Here is a 16,630-nt window from a genome sequence, read left to right as displayed (position 1 = left end):
TAGCCCACCCCTCGTGGAGCTTACATTCTAAAGCACTTGGTGTATGGATAAAATTGTTTCACTCTTTGATCAAAACTAAGTAATGCCTGCCATTAAAACTGTTCCGGCAAGAGAGAGTCTGGAGACCTGTGACTAAAATAGGACTTGGCATTAACTTCAAGCTTGAAAATGTGCTGATGGAATTAAAAACCTGTTTGATGCTGATGCGGCAGGAAAATCAGAGGAGCAAAAAATCACACTTTTTTTTTTTTTTTAAATACCGTGACACTAATTCTAAGCCCCTATCCCACAGGGGCCAGAAGGACATTTTACCTCTCTCAGAGTTTTCCAGATGTCCCGGTGTTTTGCCCAGTACCAGTGGGAAGGACTCTGGGGGCACCGGTCACTGTCCTTCATTGGTGGTGACTGAGAGAACCGTAGCTCAGTTCATGTGGTCCTTTTAGGTCAGAAAGTTCTGCTGCCTTTCTGCCATTCCTGGGGAACTTGGAGCGGCTGGAGCCCTGCAGCCATTCCCCTCTGAGGTCCTAACCCATCCTGGGGACACCGGCAAGACCATGGTCTCTAGAACTCATGGAAACACAGATCTCTTCTCCACCCCCCACTTGGAAAATATCTCCTCTTCTCCTTCTTGCCTCCCTTCTCAACACTCCTAGCATAGTCCACTCAGTGAAAGTTAATTTTTACAAAGTATGGGAAACCCCACTGCTTTCAGGCTGCCTCTGCTTCTTTGCTCTTAAGTTCTCTGAGTCACCTAATGATAAAGCCTGGGAACCTGTCTGAAATGGTGAGGAAAGAGGTTAGGGGCCAGCATGAGAGATATAAAGAAAGAAACAAATTAATATTTCAGTCTATTGTCCTGCCACTCTGAAATCTTTTTATTTATTTTATACTCATCTTGTCAAAAAATGTCCATTTGAAACAACCAATCAGCCAGTGTGGACCAGGTAAAGACAAAAGAATGAATGCTATTATCCTTGGACCAGCCCAGAGGGAGAGTCTCCAGGTCCACCCACCTCTGTCTCTGCCCCTAGACCCTATTTCCCCTGAAAGAACTTACAGGGGCCTCTCTACACTGGACTGGGAAAATGGGATTTGCTTATGTATTTGTGAAAACTCCTGTGTGCTAGGCGTGGGGGTACGCACTGGTGATGCTGCAGTGTACCAGGCAGTAAAGGCCCTGCCCTCACAGGGATGACAGCGGGACCCTGGCCTCCCACTTCTATCTCTAGAGCACGGTACAGATTCCCGGATCATTCGCTGGACACTGCTGGCTCAGTCAAGCCTGGCTATCTGGCTGCTACAGTCTTCATGCTTGCCTTTAAGGATATGGAGCTTTTACAATTTGAAGAGGAAAAAAATGGTCTCTTTCTTTCTAATTACACTGGGAATGACCATGAATCTTCTAAAGGCCTCTTTTGCATCTACTGGAAGGGAAGTTTTGCTTCAAAACTGATGTAAAACTCCTATCTTAATAATATCCATTGCTTCTTATGCAGTTAAAGGTGAAACGGTTTTAAATAAGGCTGTTCTCCAGCTATTTTGATGTAGATCCAATCCAGTCGGATTGTTCCCAAGCTGTAAAAGAGACTCTTAATGTGGGAACATATTTCATTGGCTACTTTAATCTGCTTTGTGTTATATTTTGGAAATAGAGGCCAATAACAAAAATTCACACTTTGATAGACCCTTTCCCACCAAATACCTTTGGACAGACCTAGGGACTAGGAAGGAGACTGGAAAGATGAAGTGATGGTGCCCTAGTATAGGAAGAATCTCTAAGTGGGAGAAATAACAGAGATTGGCGAGTTTGTGATGAGTTTCCTATCAAAAGAGGTGTTTAAGCAAAGGTTGAATTGCTATTATGAGGGAGTTAATTGACTGTTGGATTCAATGAGTGTTTCTCATCCTCCTTGGGTTTCCTTCCTACTCTTCTTTGACTGTGTGCCACCTGTATTATACACCGTCTCAGAGGACAGGATTTCGAGGAGGCTTCTCTTTTACTAACTCCCGATGTCTCGTAGCACACAGTTATGCATACAGTAGCCTTTCTAGAAATAGCAGATGATTCATTCTTCTTATGTTCCTGGGCATGGGAGGCAGTTGGGTTGTACCAAAGAGCCTCTAGACCCTGGGATGGTGAAATAAAGGTGTCAACCATAAGAATGGATGGTGTTAGTCTTGGGCTAGGAGGTGGCCCTCTCTACTGTCACTAAGCACACTCATCAAATAAGTGGAAATCAAAGTGGCATTAAGAAATCTGGCAGATACCTTAAATATATTACTTTTGCATACATTAGATAGGGTTAGAATAATGACTAAGAGTATATAGTGTGGAAAGACTTGGGTTCAAATTCCTGATCCTGTCATTTTCTGGCTATGTGATTGTGAGCAAGTTACTTAACAATAAATTTGCTCACATGTAAAATAAGTAAAATAATGACTATGTCATAGGATCATTGAGAAGAAGACAAGATAATATACATAAGCACTTGGTATATGGCGTAGTATAGATACTTGATAAATGTTGATTTTTAAAATAAATGAGAACAATTTTTATAACTTTTTTATTATTGTTGTTATTTATAGAAAATTATGAAGTACAGATAAGCAAAAAGAAGAAAATAAAAGGTGCTCATACCTTAGGTATGCAGAGATATTCAATTTTAACATTTAAGTATATTTCTTTCCCGAATTTTTCCCCTAGGAAATTTCCTCTAGAATTTTTCCTGTTATAATTATACGTGTGTATGTGTATGAATATGCATGCAAAATTATACAAAAATAGCATAAAATATGCATATATAGTTTTTGTTAATTGATTTTCACTTAATAATGGATTATGAATATTTACCTATGTTCTTAAATATTCCTTTGCAAAACCTCCATCATATTCTCTTATAGCATATTCAATTGCCCTTTTAACATGAAACTTTTAGATAGTTTCTAAGTTTTCATTTGTTTCTCTTATGACTGACATGGTGATGAACAGCTCTATATCCAAATACACGCACACCTCGGAGATATTGTGGGTTGAGTTCCAGACCACTGCAATAAAGTGAATATCACAATAAAGTGAGTCACGTAAATTTTTTGGTTTCCCAGCGCATATAAAAGTCATGTTTACACTATGCTGTAGTCTTTCAAGTGTGCAATAGCGTTATGTCTTAAAGAACAATGTACATACCTTCATTTTTTAGCAATGCTCATCAAATAACCATCATCTGAGCCTTCAGTGAGTTGTAATCTTTCTGCTAGCAGAGGGTCTTGTAAAAAATGCAATGTCTGTGAAGCTCAATAAAGTGAAGCACACTAAAACGAGGTATGCCTCTACTTTCACATTTATATGATTGTTTCCTTATGATTAAATTCAAGAAGTAACATGGTAATTTTCAATAATAATAAAGATAATGAGAAAAAGCATGAAAAGCACAGAGTATAGTAACCAGCACATGGTAAATCATCAATACATGGGGATCTGTGTGTGTACTGTAAGAGGGGAGGGAGAAATATTTTATTTGAAAGTCTTGCTAATTACCCAAAATATCTTTTATTTAAGAATATTTAAGAGTTCTTGTTTGTTTTATAAACACACATCATGCAAACGAAAAAACAGTGTATTCTGTTTATAGATGTTGATTTAGTATATGTTTCTGTGAAAAGGGCTGCTTCTTTGACTAATGGAAATCATCAAGAATAATCCAAAAGGAGACAACTGACATATCCTGGGGTGGGGTGGATATTTACTTTTTATTTTTTCCCTTTCTGTGGATTAAACCTGCTGTTAGTGTGATGTGGACATGCCCTCCAGCCTGTTGCCTCTCACACCGGGTCTGAATGCCCAGTCTGGGGCCCTCTTGGCAGAGCTGCCCCGACAAGTACTCAAAATAGGAATATACAGATGGCATGCTATCCATGAGAGAACAGTATTGACCTGACAGATCTGTTCTCATCCACAGGCTGAAGTGCTGTTATGAAGGAGGGATGGGGAAAAGTGCCCAGTTCCCACGTGGTCATTCAACACATTCACGTGGTATCTGTGCTGAATGTGTCGAGGTACAGAGCCCATGGCAATGCCAGAGAGAAGAAATAGTAGACTCAGTGAGAACCTTCAAGAGTCTGAGAAAGTGTGGCTTGGTGAAATAGGCTGGATGGAAACCATGGTGAGCTGGAGGGCATGCGGTTCAGGTGGGTTGGCTGCTACTCACCTCCAGCCAACGGCGGCCATGTGAGAAGGCAGGCTCAGATTTCCCAGAGCTTCCAGTTGTCAGGAGAAGTGAAAACCTGAATCTTGCATTCAAATCTCTCCATTTTCAGATGTTATTGGAAAAATGTAGGAATGAAATTTTAAAAAGCATAATGTGTTTGTGTGTGTGTATGTATGTATAATTTGTTTTGTCAAGCTTGATCTCCAGCTTGCTGACTGCAGATCTTGGGACTTGTCAGCCTCCATATTTGCTAATGCCAATTCTTAAAAATGAATGAATGAGTCTGTGTCTGTGTGTGTGTGTATGTGTGTACATGCATGCATATCCTATTCGATCTGTTTCTCTGGAGAACCCTGAGTGATACAGATATGCGCACGCGCGCGCACACACACACACACACACACAAACTTACTTGGAGAAGAGGAAACATGGTGGAGGGACAAGGACAGAAGCTAGACTTCTTTGAATATAGCTTGCTTTGTAGATTTGACTTTGGTGCCATCTAAACAGTTCACAAAAAATTAGATTTTAAAAAAGCAATCATTAAAAATTGAGAGGGGGAGAAATAAGAAACAATTGAACCTGACTGGACAACAGGTTGGTGACATAGCCATTCAGAATGGAATTAGTTAAGTGACTTTGAAACCCAGTCATTTGCTTGCACTTTCCTAGTAGGTTATACACTAAAGATTTTTTTTTAAAGACAAATTTTAAACTGTGGTTAATCATTATGTTAGTGTGGTAGTGGCATTGGTGTGCTGTAACTGCTCTGTCTGTGTTGTGGGTTAAGTCAAATGAGTAATCATGCTAGTGTTACTGAAAACACAGATTTCAGAGTGGAAGAAAAGTAATAGCATTGTAACATCCACGAGGTTAAACGAAAACCTTCAAGTCCTGAGTTTGAACTGAGCTTTCATGTGAACTCACAGTGTAAGTTGTGTATAAAACACACACACGCAACTTGTTTTCTAGCTCTGTGCACAGAACCAAGGGCCAATCCAGGAGCAATGAGCACCCAAAGCTCTCAGTTTGTGCTCTCTAAATACCAGTCCTCACTAAAATGAACCAGGGATTCTCACTAGAAGTGGCTGGTTCTGGGCTTGGCACAGGACATGTGTAGGGCCATCGAAGACTGCTGGGTCATATTCAAAGGACTTAAGGGTCAACTTAAAGAGACCCCCACCGAGCAAGGATAGGACAGTTAAAACTTTAATAGGAATAAAAACTGTACTGTAATAAAAAAATCAAAATGTTCATAATGATGTTTTAAAATATGAAAAACTCTCATCGGTCATCTTTGGAGGATATTAGGTAACCAATTCAATAGTTTGAAGAGCAATAAATAAGAAAAAATCAAGCATCTATCAACTTCCTATAGAAACTATAATTTTAGGGTAAACATGTAGTTGATGACGTGCAATTTCTCTTGATAGACTATCCCAGCTAATAAATTAAGAAGAAATAATAGAATTATTTTATCACGAGTTTGAAATCTCTATTGAAATAATAGATCCTCTGGTCAAAGGTCACCAAAGGCTGATGACATCACAGCAAAAGACATTATGTGGCTCCTGATAGAGCATGTAGTAGGCAGAAAAATGCCCTCCACATCTCAGAACCCATGAATAGTTACATTACATGGCAAAGGGGAATTAAAGTTATGCATGGAATTATCATTGCTAGATCACCTGCTTTGTCAGGTGACCTTAAAATAGGGTTATGCTGGATTACCCAGGTGTGCCCAATGAAAGTACAAGGGTCTTTAAAAGTGGAAGACAGAGGCAGAAGATTTGTTGTCAGACTGATGAGATGTGAAAAAGATTCAACTAGCCATTGCTGACTTTGAAGATGGAGGGGTATACCAGACCAGGAACATGGGCACCCTCGAGAAGCTAGAAAAAGATGACAGCTGGATTTTGCCTTAGAGTCTCCAGAAGAGGATGCAGCAGCCCTTCTGGGACCTTGATTTTCACCCTTTCAGCTCTGGGTCAGATCTCTAACATACAGAACTATAAGATAATAAATTTTTGTTGTCTCAAACCACCGAGTTTGTGGTCATTTGTGATGGGAGCGATAGAAAACTAATATATTCCATTTCCCAGGGCGTATTCTTTCTAAAAAACTGAGCCTGAATCTGATCAAGCATCTTGATCTAACTACTGATTTATAGGAAATACAGGGGACAGGGGAACATATTATATGAAATTATGGGAATGTTCAGCAAAATCTCTGGGCAATGCTATTAGAAAAATGACATGCTTTGTTTATCAAATAAAGTGTGTATATATACATATATATATGGATGTGTGTATTTATATATGGATGAGTGAGAGAGAAAATCTCCAACTAAGAAGATTTTAGGAAGTGATACAGTGTTTTATATATCAACTAATTGCAGCAGGAAATTTGATTCACATAAGCAAATATACAGAGAGAACATAAATATTAATTAAATTCAAACATCAACCCTGGGTATTTGATGATATTAATGAATGATCTTTTTTTGTGGTGTGGTAATGGTATTATGGTTATATTTAAACAAAGGAGGTAGGCGTGGTGGGTATAATAGATAACAATAGCCATAAATTGGTAATTGTTGAAGATGAATGATAGGTACATAGGTGTTTGCTGTTTATCCTTCCTACTTTTGTGTATATTTTAATATTTCTATAATAAATTATTAGTAACTAATTTGATGGCTTAAATGTTTTATGAGCCAAACATCCCATGTCCAAAGGCTGGATTAGACCAACAGACTGCCAGTTTGTAATTTCTGCTAGAGTTTTAGAAACTGGACCTTTCACTTTACCCTGGGGAATCATCCTTTTCTCTTTTCCCACTCACCTCCTGCCTCCATTCTTTCTGCACTGCCAAGCAAAAAGGACCTCCTTTATCTATGCTAGTGAATGACTGGGGGCGTTACAGATTGCTTGGAATAGAATTTTCTCAGAATAAGTGGGTAAAGATGGTAATATGCATAATTGCGTTGAACAATGCCTTCCAGTATTTTGAGTATTTGTTTGGACCACTTCTCGTTCTACCCTCTCAAAAAAAAAAAAAGGCAATAACTTTGTTTCAGTTTTTGAAAGCCTGAGGTATTTTGAAATTTTGGCTAATCACATGTTCCATGTTATTCTGTGCCTCTATTTCAGGATGGAATGGGAAACTTGAGAATCACAGAAGAAGGCCTAAAGCTAGAAGGAGTCTCAGAATTCTTGCAACCTCTCTACGCCAAAGAAATCCAGTCCCGACCAGTAAGTTTCGCTGAGAGAAGAAGGAATTATTGTTCCTCTGGAATCTAAATCTGGGGAACTTTATCTTGCCATCAGCTGAGCATAGAGGGTTGGGGTCGGGGGTAGTAATGCAAGTAGTGAGCTGCGTTCACATAGGAAGTCTTGCGTATAACCAACACTGTGGTACTGTAAGCAGGTGAGATGACCTCTCTGAGCCTCTTTCCATTCCTGTCCAATAGGGGGTGATAACCTCTGCTAACCAACTTTCTAGATTATGCTGCAAGTAAAGCAAGACAATAAATGTGAAGGTGCCATAAGGACTATACAAATGTAAGAAAATATTGCAATCATTTTTTAATTGTCAAGAGCTTCAAAGCCATCTTTGGAAATACAGAAATAAAGAACTAGAATTTTGTTTTCTGTTAAGAATTTGGACAATATAGGCAAGGTGACTTAGAATGAATTCAATATATCAACAACTATGCTCTGAAATAGGATTTTAAATAATCATTCTAGACTGTGTGCTCTGTTCCATGCACTTCGCTGCTTTGCCTGCATTATCGTTACCTATTACTTGGTCCACTGGGGTGGTGGTGATCGTTGCCTCCATTTTACAGATGAAACAATTGAGGCTTGGAGAAGTATTATGTCCAAAGCCACACACTTATGGAGTACGAGAGCAAAGATTTCGACCCAGGAAATCCAGTTCTGAAGCTTTTCTGCTAGCCAGTCTCCCTCCTGGCTTTCCTTTTCCAATCTCTTTCTTTCTTTTTTTTTTTTTTGGAATGATGGAGGTGATTCTTAGATATTTTTCTTTCTCTTCTTTTTTTTGTGAGGAGGATCACCCCTGAGCTAACGTCTGTGCCCATCTTCCTCTATTTCATGTGGGATGCTGCCACAGCATGGCTTGATGAGCTGTGCTAGGTCCGCCCCCCGAATCTGAAACTGTTAACCCTGGGCTGCTGAAGCAGAGGCCACAAACTTAACCACTACACCACTGGGCCAGCCCCAATATTTTGCTTTTATTAACCAGTATTATAAAAATTAACTTTTGTTTTTGAGTGTTTTTTTGGGCTAGTCGTTGTTTCTTTGGTTTTTATTTTTGTTTTTTTGATGGAGTGGTGGAATTTGCTGGTTAAAAAGGATTAGTAATGCATTTGCTCTGCCTGGAATTGGTCTGTGTCTACCTGCAAGCAAGGAGGAACATGAAAGTTCCTCAAAGCATCATTTGCATTGTGCACGTTGATTAGCGTAAATAACGAAATTCAGCACCTTGATGCAGTGGGTAATTTTATCTGAATGCTATCTAAACTACTGAATGTATTAAAGTGGTTCAACTACTGAATTGCCAATAAGTTTACTTCTTCGTGTGCCTGGTATAAGGGAGGGAGCCATGATGTTAGTCATCACAAAGAGCAAATTAGTTCAGCTACCCAATTGATGATTATAACATTTCACTGGGACTCATCGCAGCCTGTCTTGGGCACTTAAAGTATCCAGACTGCTGTAATCATAGCCATTGTCTTTAAGGAAGCTGTGTCCTAGAAGGAGTAATGGGATGCAACCATAACAAGGAGGGCTGGGTGGTGATTCTGTGTTGGACTGAAGGGAGACAGCTGATTTCAAGCATTTAAGAAATAACCTGCTATATGCTTTGCTCTTGATCTATATTTACTTCTCCCAACATAGCAAGTTGGTTAGTTACATCATCATTTGAGTTCTTCGTTGTACTTTAGATTAATAATCTTATCTATATGAAACTTATTTAACTCAGTAGTTTGAATTGATCATTTCCCTCTAATGCTGTTGGCCTTTTTTCTATATAGCCAGATAGTAAATATTTTAGACTTTCATTTTTTCTCTTGTATAACTCTTCAAAAATGTAAGGCATTCTTACCTCAAGGACCACACAAGACTATAGTTTGCCAACCCCTTTCTCCTATATTAGTGATATTTCTATAAATACGTAAATGTTCTGGCTAGGTTGCATCTGGTACAAGAGAGCAGATCTTAAGATTGTGGGTAGAACATCTGATATGTGTTAAGTAAAATATACAGAAATAAGTTTCCTTGTTGTGGAAAAAGAATTGATAAATGTGTTTTAGACAAGGGACTCCTGGCACATCTTAGGTCCATAATCAGGCACTGAACTTTTAGCAATATTGGCAGTCATCTGATCCCAATTCAAAGATACAATGATTGAAGCTTGAAAGGTAATGATAATCTCAAAAAACTTAATCTTGAAAAATTAGTGAGTTAATTTCAATGCTTTCAAATCACTGTTTAAAGAAAATAATGTTAGAACTATTTTTCCATTGTGCTGAAGAAAGTATTTTCCTCTCAAAAAATAAGTAGTAAATAAATATTTTTAGCCTTATACGTCTCTGACAATAAAACAAATATCTTCTAACTGAAGAAAAAAAGGCATGCAGATATGCATATATAAGAAAATCTGTCAGTAAGTCATGTGAGCTCTACCTGGAATATGTGCCCACATCCATCCACCCTGCTCCATCACATGCCACCCGTTAGTTCAAGCCACCATCCTCTCTCACCTGCACCATTGCAGTAGCCTCCTGTCTCTGCTGTCTTGCACTCTTAGCTTCATAGTGCAAATTGTAGCCAAAGTAGTCTTTTCAAAATGTCAAGTCCCTCCACTCCTTTGCAGAGGACTCTCTGTTGACCTCCTGTTGCACCTGGAATAAAATTCAAACTCCTCACTAACGCCGATAAAATTCTTTACCAGATGTTTTTCCTGGAAAGCTCCTTCTGGTCATCCTGATCTCAGTTCAAATGTTGCCATTTTAGAAAGACCTTCCTCATTTGGTACAACATTCAGATATAAAACATCACCTTGATTTTATTCCCCCCGTAACTGTCATCACTTGACTTTCTTATTTGCTTAAGAAAATAAATTTGAAAGAACAGGAGATTGACTGGATTTTCCCCACTATATTTCCCAGCCCTATTGCTATGTCTTGCAAATAGAATGTGCTCAGTAGATTATTTGTGAAATTGAATAATGAATCATTAAAAATGTAAGTGTCATTAAATCTATCTTGCAAGGGCAAGCACTGTTAACAATTTAGCTTATGTTTTTAGGCATTTTCCGTGAGGATATATTTTTGACAAAACCATACTGTGCATATTCCTCCGTACCTTTTTCCTCCAAATGATATATTAACAGTAAATTTTCCATATTTAAATAAAATTTAAAAGTTTAAGAGCTTTTCTGATATATAATTGGCATAGAATAAATTATGCATATTTAAAGTGTGCAATTTGATGTTTTCACGTATTTATATATATGTGAAACCATCACCACAATCAAGATAATGAACATGACTGTCACCACTAAGAGTTTCTCCATGCCCTCATCCTGCTGTGTCCACTCTACTCCCTCTGTTTCTGTCCCCAAGCAACCACTAATTTGCTTTCTGTCTAATATTACTTTGAATTTCTTAGAACTTTGTATAAATGGAATCATACAATTTGCATAACTAAATAACTTTAAGAATAAATTGCCTATGCCATTTTATCATTTTTTTTTTACCATGTATTTAATATCCAATTTAAAGGAGAAAAAGATCTTTTTTTTTGCCTGCAGTCAGACTCTGTCTTGGTTTGGCTGGGGAGAGATATTAGGAGTGGCTCAGAGCAGAGACCTTTCATATTTCTCTTTGGATGCCATCAGAGCACTGACAAGGGAATAGAGAATAATATATTAAGCATGGCAACAAAGGTAGAATTAGTATCTTTGAATTTTCACAAAGAATGAAAACAGGTATGATGGACAAAAAAAGCAAAAGAACAAGATGAGAAGCTGGTGATTTAGTCTGTACAGCTCCCTGGCCCTCAAGCACAGGGATAATTGACAGCTCAACAGAATTGGAGTTCTGGTAGCAAAGAAGCTGGGGGGAATGACTGTTGAGTAGGCAACCAATAGAATTCACCATGCTTGCTGAATCATAACCTCACATGATGCTCCCATGAACCTCACATGTAGCAGCTTTCCATTCTCCACTCTGGCAGCTGCAGCTTATTGTTTTTTTCTGATGCATCTGACCGTTGCTTATAAACCACCTCTGGAAGACTCTTCTCAGAATAATTATCTGTAATATCATTTCTCCATAGATCATAGCTGCTTCTATTTCATGGGGTGTCTCCTTCTGTTTTTTCCCATTGAAAAGAGATCAGTGTCCACTTGAACAAGATTACTCAGCCCCTCTAAGTGGGGCTAACTAATGAAGGAACACTTGACTTCATTTGGTTTGTTTCATTGATCTGAGAGGAACAGATTGGTTAAGCAATCCACACAATGTTCAATACTGTATCTGATTTCATTATTGAAGTTTGCAACCCTGGTAAAGTCACTACAAATTGATTAGTGTGATAGCAATCACTTTGGAAGATAAATTAATGAGAGAATGTTCATCTCTGTAAAAAACTTCCATTTGGCAATTGAATGAAAGCCCCAGGACTTTCTAGCTTTAGCCACATGGATGCATAGCTTCCAAGTGTTAAAGTATCATGCTGCTCAGAAAATAGATTGAAAAGGGCACACACTAAATTAACTCTTCTACCATCAGATTCAAAGACCAGGCTGTGCCTAGAAATACTACTTGAATGCACTGGCACAGAAATTTATAAAGTTAAGGGATATAATGCCAAAAAACTCTGTTTAATTCCCCATGTCAGTGTGGTAGGAATCTTAATTGCTAAACACAACTGCAAAGTTTTGATAAGAGCTACACATAGTTGACTGAATGAATGAATGCTAAAGAGACTTTTAATCGCAAAGTCTCGGTTTGGCCAAAGTGGCAGATCCATACTTCTTTTGAGAGGTTTCTTGCTTTTGCTCCCCATGATTCTGGAACTTTTGGGTGCTTTTGTATAACTTCATGAGATGTGACAAGGGAAGGGAAACTCGCATTTATTGAGCATCTACTATGAGCCAGGCCTACAGCAATGGGAAAGTTACACAGTGAATTTATCTCCATCCTCACTTCAAACTACACTTGGGGTGAGTATAGGGGTCCTAGCCTACTGCTATATTGAATTTAGAAGTTCAAGAGAGGAGAGGGTAGAAAAAGAAGTTGGAAGAGGGATAAAAAAATTAATTGAAGAGAATAAAGTAGAAAATTATTATATAAGGTGTATTTATATGTCTTTTAAATTCTTTTATCCTATAAAAACTCACATCTTTTAAGATGTTCTCACTCACCAAAACTTGTGTATAGACTTAAGAAATCATATTTAAATGAGGTTCTTAAAAGCTGCCCGTACCAAGAGACTCTATAGCACCATGATTAAGCCCATATGCTGTATTGCTGGACTTGGTTGGCAACCATTGGATTCTACCATTTAACTTGGCAAATCCTTGTTTTCTTGCCTGTACAATTGAAATGATATTAATACCTGCATCATGGGTGGTTGTAAATAAGTAAGATAATATCTGTAAAGTGCTTGATACAGAACTTGACATATAGTGAGTGTTCCAGAAACGGTAACTCATACTCCCGCCCCCTTCTCCTGATGGTGATGATGATGACAACAATTTTCACTATCAATGTCATCATCACGTAGTCCAAATCTCATCTGATGTTTGAACTTCCTCTGAACCAAATGATCTTTCATCCTCTTCTTGAATGGCTTCTTAGTGACAAACTCAAAGCTCTCTAAGGAAACCCATTTCATTTTCAATAGCTTTTAGTTTAAGATTTTTCTTTAACTGAGTTCCATTCCTCCAGTGTTCAACTCACTTTTTTCTCATTCTTCTGCTTAAAGATTTTTGCTAGGCCTGGTGCTCACAGATTACTGGCACATTCTTTACTTTTCATTTTATTTCTTTTTTCAGTCTTTCTGAAAAAATAGTTTTATAGTATATGCCAAGTACCTTAAAAATGTTTATACACTTTGATCCAGTACTGACATTTCCACTCATTTTATGATATAGAAAAAAGCCAAACATAACAGAATATTGAAGGATTAGAACACATACACATGCCAGTGCTGTACAGAAGCCAGTCTAAGTGTTGATTCATAGGAAAGTCTGAATCGGACATATAAAATGGGATTTGAGGTTACACAAGTTTGTCGATATTTATGAAAGTAAAGAAACACCTGTGTTCTCCTTGAAACACTGAGTTGGTCTTCCTCACCATGAATTTTTACATTTGGATCTATCATCTCTTTGTTTTATGGAAGGATGAGGGGTTTTTTTCATTCTTTTTTCCCCAAGGAAGATTGGCCCTGAGCTAACATCTGTGCCCATCTTCCACTATTTTATATGTGGGATGCATACCACAGCGTGGCTTGATGAGTGGTGTGTAGGTCTGCGCCTGGGCTCCAAACCAGAGAATCCTAGGCCACTGAAGTAGAGCACACAAACTTAACTGCTGCACCACCGACCCAGCCACTAAAATCCATTTTGGTTTTAGTATGACATGAACTGAGATTTATTCCACCAGCCTGAATTACCAAGACATATTTAGGCCAGAAGTTGAAAGCCCCTAATAATTCAATTAGACCAATCACTTCACTTAATGGATGGGGCCTGAAGGTCCAGAAAGGAGGTAGGACTTACGAAGTGAAAGTCAGAACAACAATCCAGGATTGCAGTATTCTTCCATATCAACACACTGTCTATGTAGTAATTAATTTTCTCATGACACTGTGTTCAGTACGATAAGTTGAGTTATGCATGGCCATTTCCCTCTCATGAGGAATAACTTACTGGAAGGCATATTAACTCCCTGAGAGAATTCACAAGTACTAAAAAAGGAAAATGGAAAGAACAGTGGATAATGCAACAAGACTGAGCTTAATTATAGCTGATCTAATCATTGAGATGATATTCTCCATAAATTTATTGTGAGGGTTAAATAAAGTAACTTAAGTGACTCACCTTATAAACCATTAAGTGAGCTATTAATATGATGGTTTATGACAGAAGTTAGAAACTGAATCCAGCCCACAGATATAGTTTATTTGCCTCACACAGTATTTTCCCTTTAACACGAATTTGTTTCTAATATTTAAATATCTGAAGATTTCACATTTTAAAAAAATCTACATTTTGTGATTCTTATGGAAAAACAGAAAATCTGGCAGAATGGTTTGATATTCCTAATGGCTAGAGCTGAGTGGCAGCTGGGTTCCTTAGATGGGCATTTGTTCTCCAGTTTGCCATAGTCTCCACCAGTCTCTACTGTCTCATACCCAATCTACTTAAGCCATTTATATTACGTGTCCTTAAAGTCCCTTAAGGATGCGGCTCCTGGTTTATGGAATTGAGAATGTATATGTCTCATCATGCAGGAGTTCAGATTTTAGGTTGACTTCTTAAGAATCATAGTCACTCATGACTCACTGTTCCTCTCTTCTCATTTTGTTTCTGTCTTGCCCCAGTTTCTCTTAGTGGTCTAGCTCCTGCGGGTTTTGAAATTGTATGCAACCTCAATGGCAAAGGATAGCAGTCTTAGAGCTTCTGGAGAGCTCTGGCCCACCACAGCCATTCCCCACCCTGAGTCTCCTAGAACATGCCTCCTTTTTGTCTTTATTCTTTGAACCACAACAGAGCATGACTAGGGAGGAGGCAGACAGGGAGAAGAAAGTTGAAAATTTGGATTTGGCATGCTCTGCATGAGCAAAAGAAACAAAAGTAATGGGGGATGGCAGACAAGCACATGCTTTGTCTGAAGAGGTTCCATTGACAATTTAGTTGCAATGAGAAGAGCCTGTGTCTCCGGTTAGTTTAGAAACCAAACGAAGGCGGTGGCTCCTCCTCAGTAAGCAAAACAGCTTCAACTCCCAGCTGAACATATTGCACACAAAACAGTATTTTCCATGCCACTTGCATGGAACACGAGCATCTTGCTGTCTTTAATTAAGAAGTTAAGTGGACCATGAAGTATTGCCTGAGTAAATAAACGTGATTTGTACTAAGTCAGAGGGGTGCATTAGGCATCTTTGCATTTCTTTGCTCACACATAAATTATGGAGATTATTAAAAATTGGGAAAGGTCGTCTGTAAGCCCATCTGTACTGTGAAGCTGATTGTCATTCCCGAAATGTATCTATCTTTTTACATGTTGCAATTTATTGTGGACCGTAGCGTGAACAAGCTGCTTACCATTTTTTTTTTTTTAACAGATACGAACTTTGAATAGATTGACACTTATTACTGTGATTGGTTTGTTTGTTTATCTTGGGAAACAGAGATAGTTATTCAAAGACTTTTGGTTGCCGTAGGATTAAAATGGGCTGATGGGTTTTTTGTTCTTCCTTTAAATTGGGAGAAATTGACTATGTGTGCTTTTCTTAAATGTAGTTCTTGCTGGAAATATAAGAGTCATTGAGGGCTTTGGTCAGATCTCAGTCATAACTATATCAGACAGAGCTTTGGTAGAAGTAGGTGCAAACTTTAAATGAGGCTGAGAATGTCTAATTGTATGATTTGAAGGCCGTTGGGCAGGTAGGCGACCCCAATTCGTTCTTGTTGCCTGTCATGTCATGGTGTCCAATGATCCACCAGTAGAATTCCATTAATTTGAAGACTAAGAAATATTTATTCATGTCAAAACGCCTACTGCAAATACTCCATGCCCCCATGTGCATACACCTTTCCACAAAGGATTTGAAGTTGCTTATAGAAATATGTGCAGTAACACAGTAAGAAAACATATAGTGGGTTAAGATCAGGGAAAAAATAAATGAGAGTGTGAGGCAGAGGTGGAGGCTATTTAAAAGACAGGCCAGAAGGTCTGTGTAGTTTTTCTTGCTGTGCTTGGAGTTTGGTTATGAAGTTTCCAAACAGAGAGAGACAGTCTCTTGGATAAAGCCTTCTGTCTATACCCTCTAGAGATCGATTCAGCGTCCTAGATGGGGAGGAGAGTTAAGGTGGCCGTTTGGTGTTCTAGAAAGTACACTAGATTCAAAGTTAGGCAATCTGAGTTCTCTTCTCATTGTCCTGTTGATCAGCCCTGAGCCCTTGAACAAGTCATTCCTCTTCTCTCTCAGCTTCTTTATCTGTGAACTGAAGAAGTTGGACATGCTCACTGGTTTTCTCTATTTTTTTAAAGGCATGGAATCTTTTTTAAGTCAAATTTTACTTGGAACTCCAAAATCTGGACCAGATGGAGGCTGAGCTGCTGTGGTTGGGCAGGAGATGGGGCGCTGCACCTGTCACCC

The 16,630-nt window shown here is 38.5% G+C and overlaps 1 protein-coding gene across 2 annotated transcripts in view; it reads left to right on the top strand.

Annotated features, from left to right (window-relative positions):
• SGCD (sarcoglycan delta) overlaps positions 1–16,630 on the top strand; it is a 421,219-nt gene that overhangs the window by 210,001 nt on the left and 194,588 nt on the right. For both annotated transcript variants that reach the window (XM_070233939.1, XM_001503564.6), the window contains exon 3: positions 7,358–7,459. In XM_070233939.1, coding sequence (XP_070090040.1) covers positions 7,358–7,459 — 102 coding nt within the window. The remainder of the gene's footprint in view (positions 1–7,357; positions 7,460–16,630) is intronic.

The sequence above is a fragment of the Equus caballus genome, chromosome 14 (assembly GCF_041296265.1).
Source record: "Equus caballus isolate H_3958 breed thoroughbred chromosome 14, TB-T2T, whole genome shotgun sequence".
Taxonomy (NCBI): domain Eukaryota; kingdom Metazoa; phylum Chordata; class Mammalia; order Perissodactyla; family Equidae; genus Equus; species Equus caballus.
The sequence above is the reverse complement of the archived record's forward strand: the minus strand, read 5'-3'. Positions and strand labels throughout refer to the sequence as shown.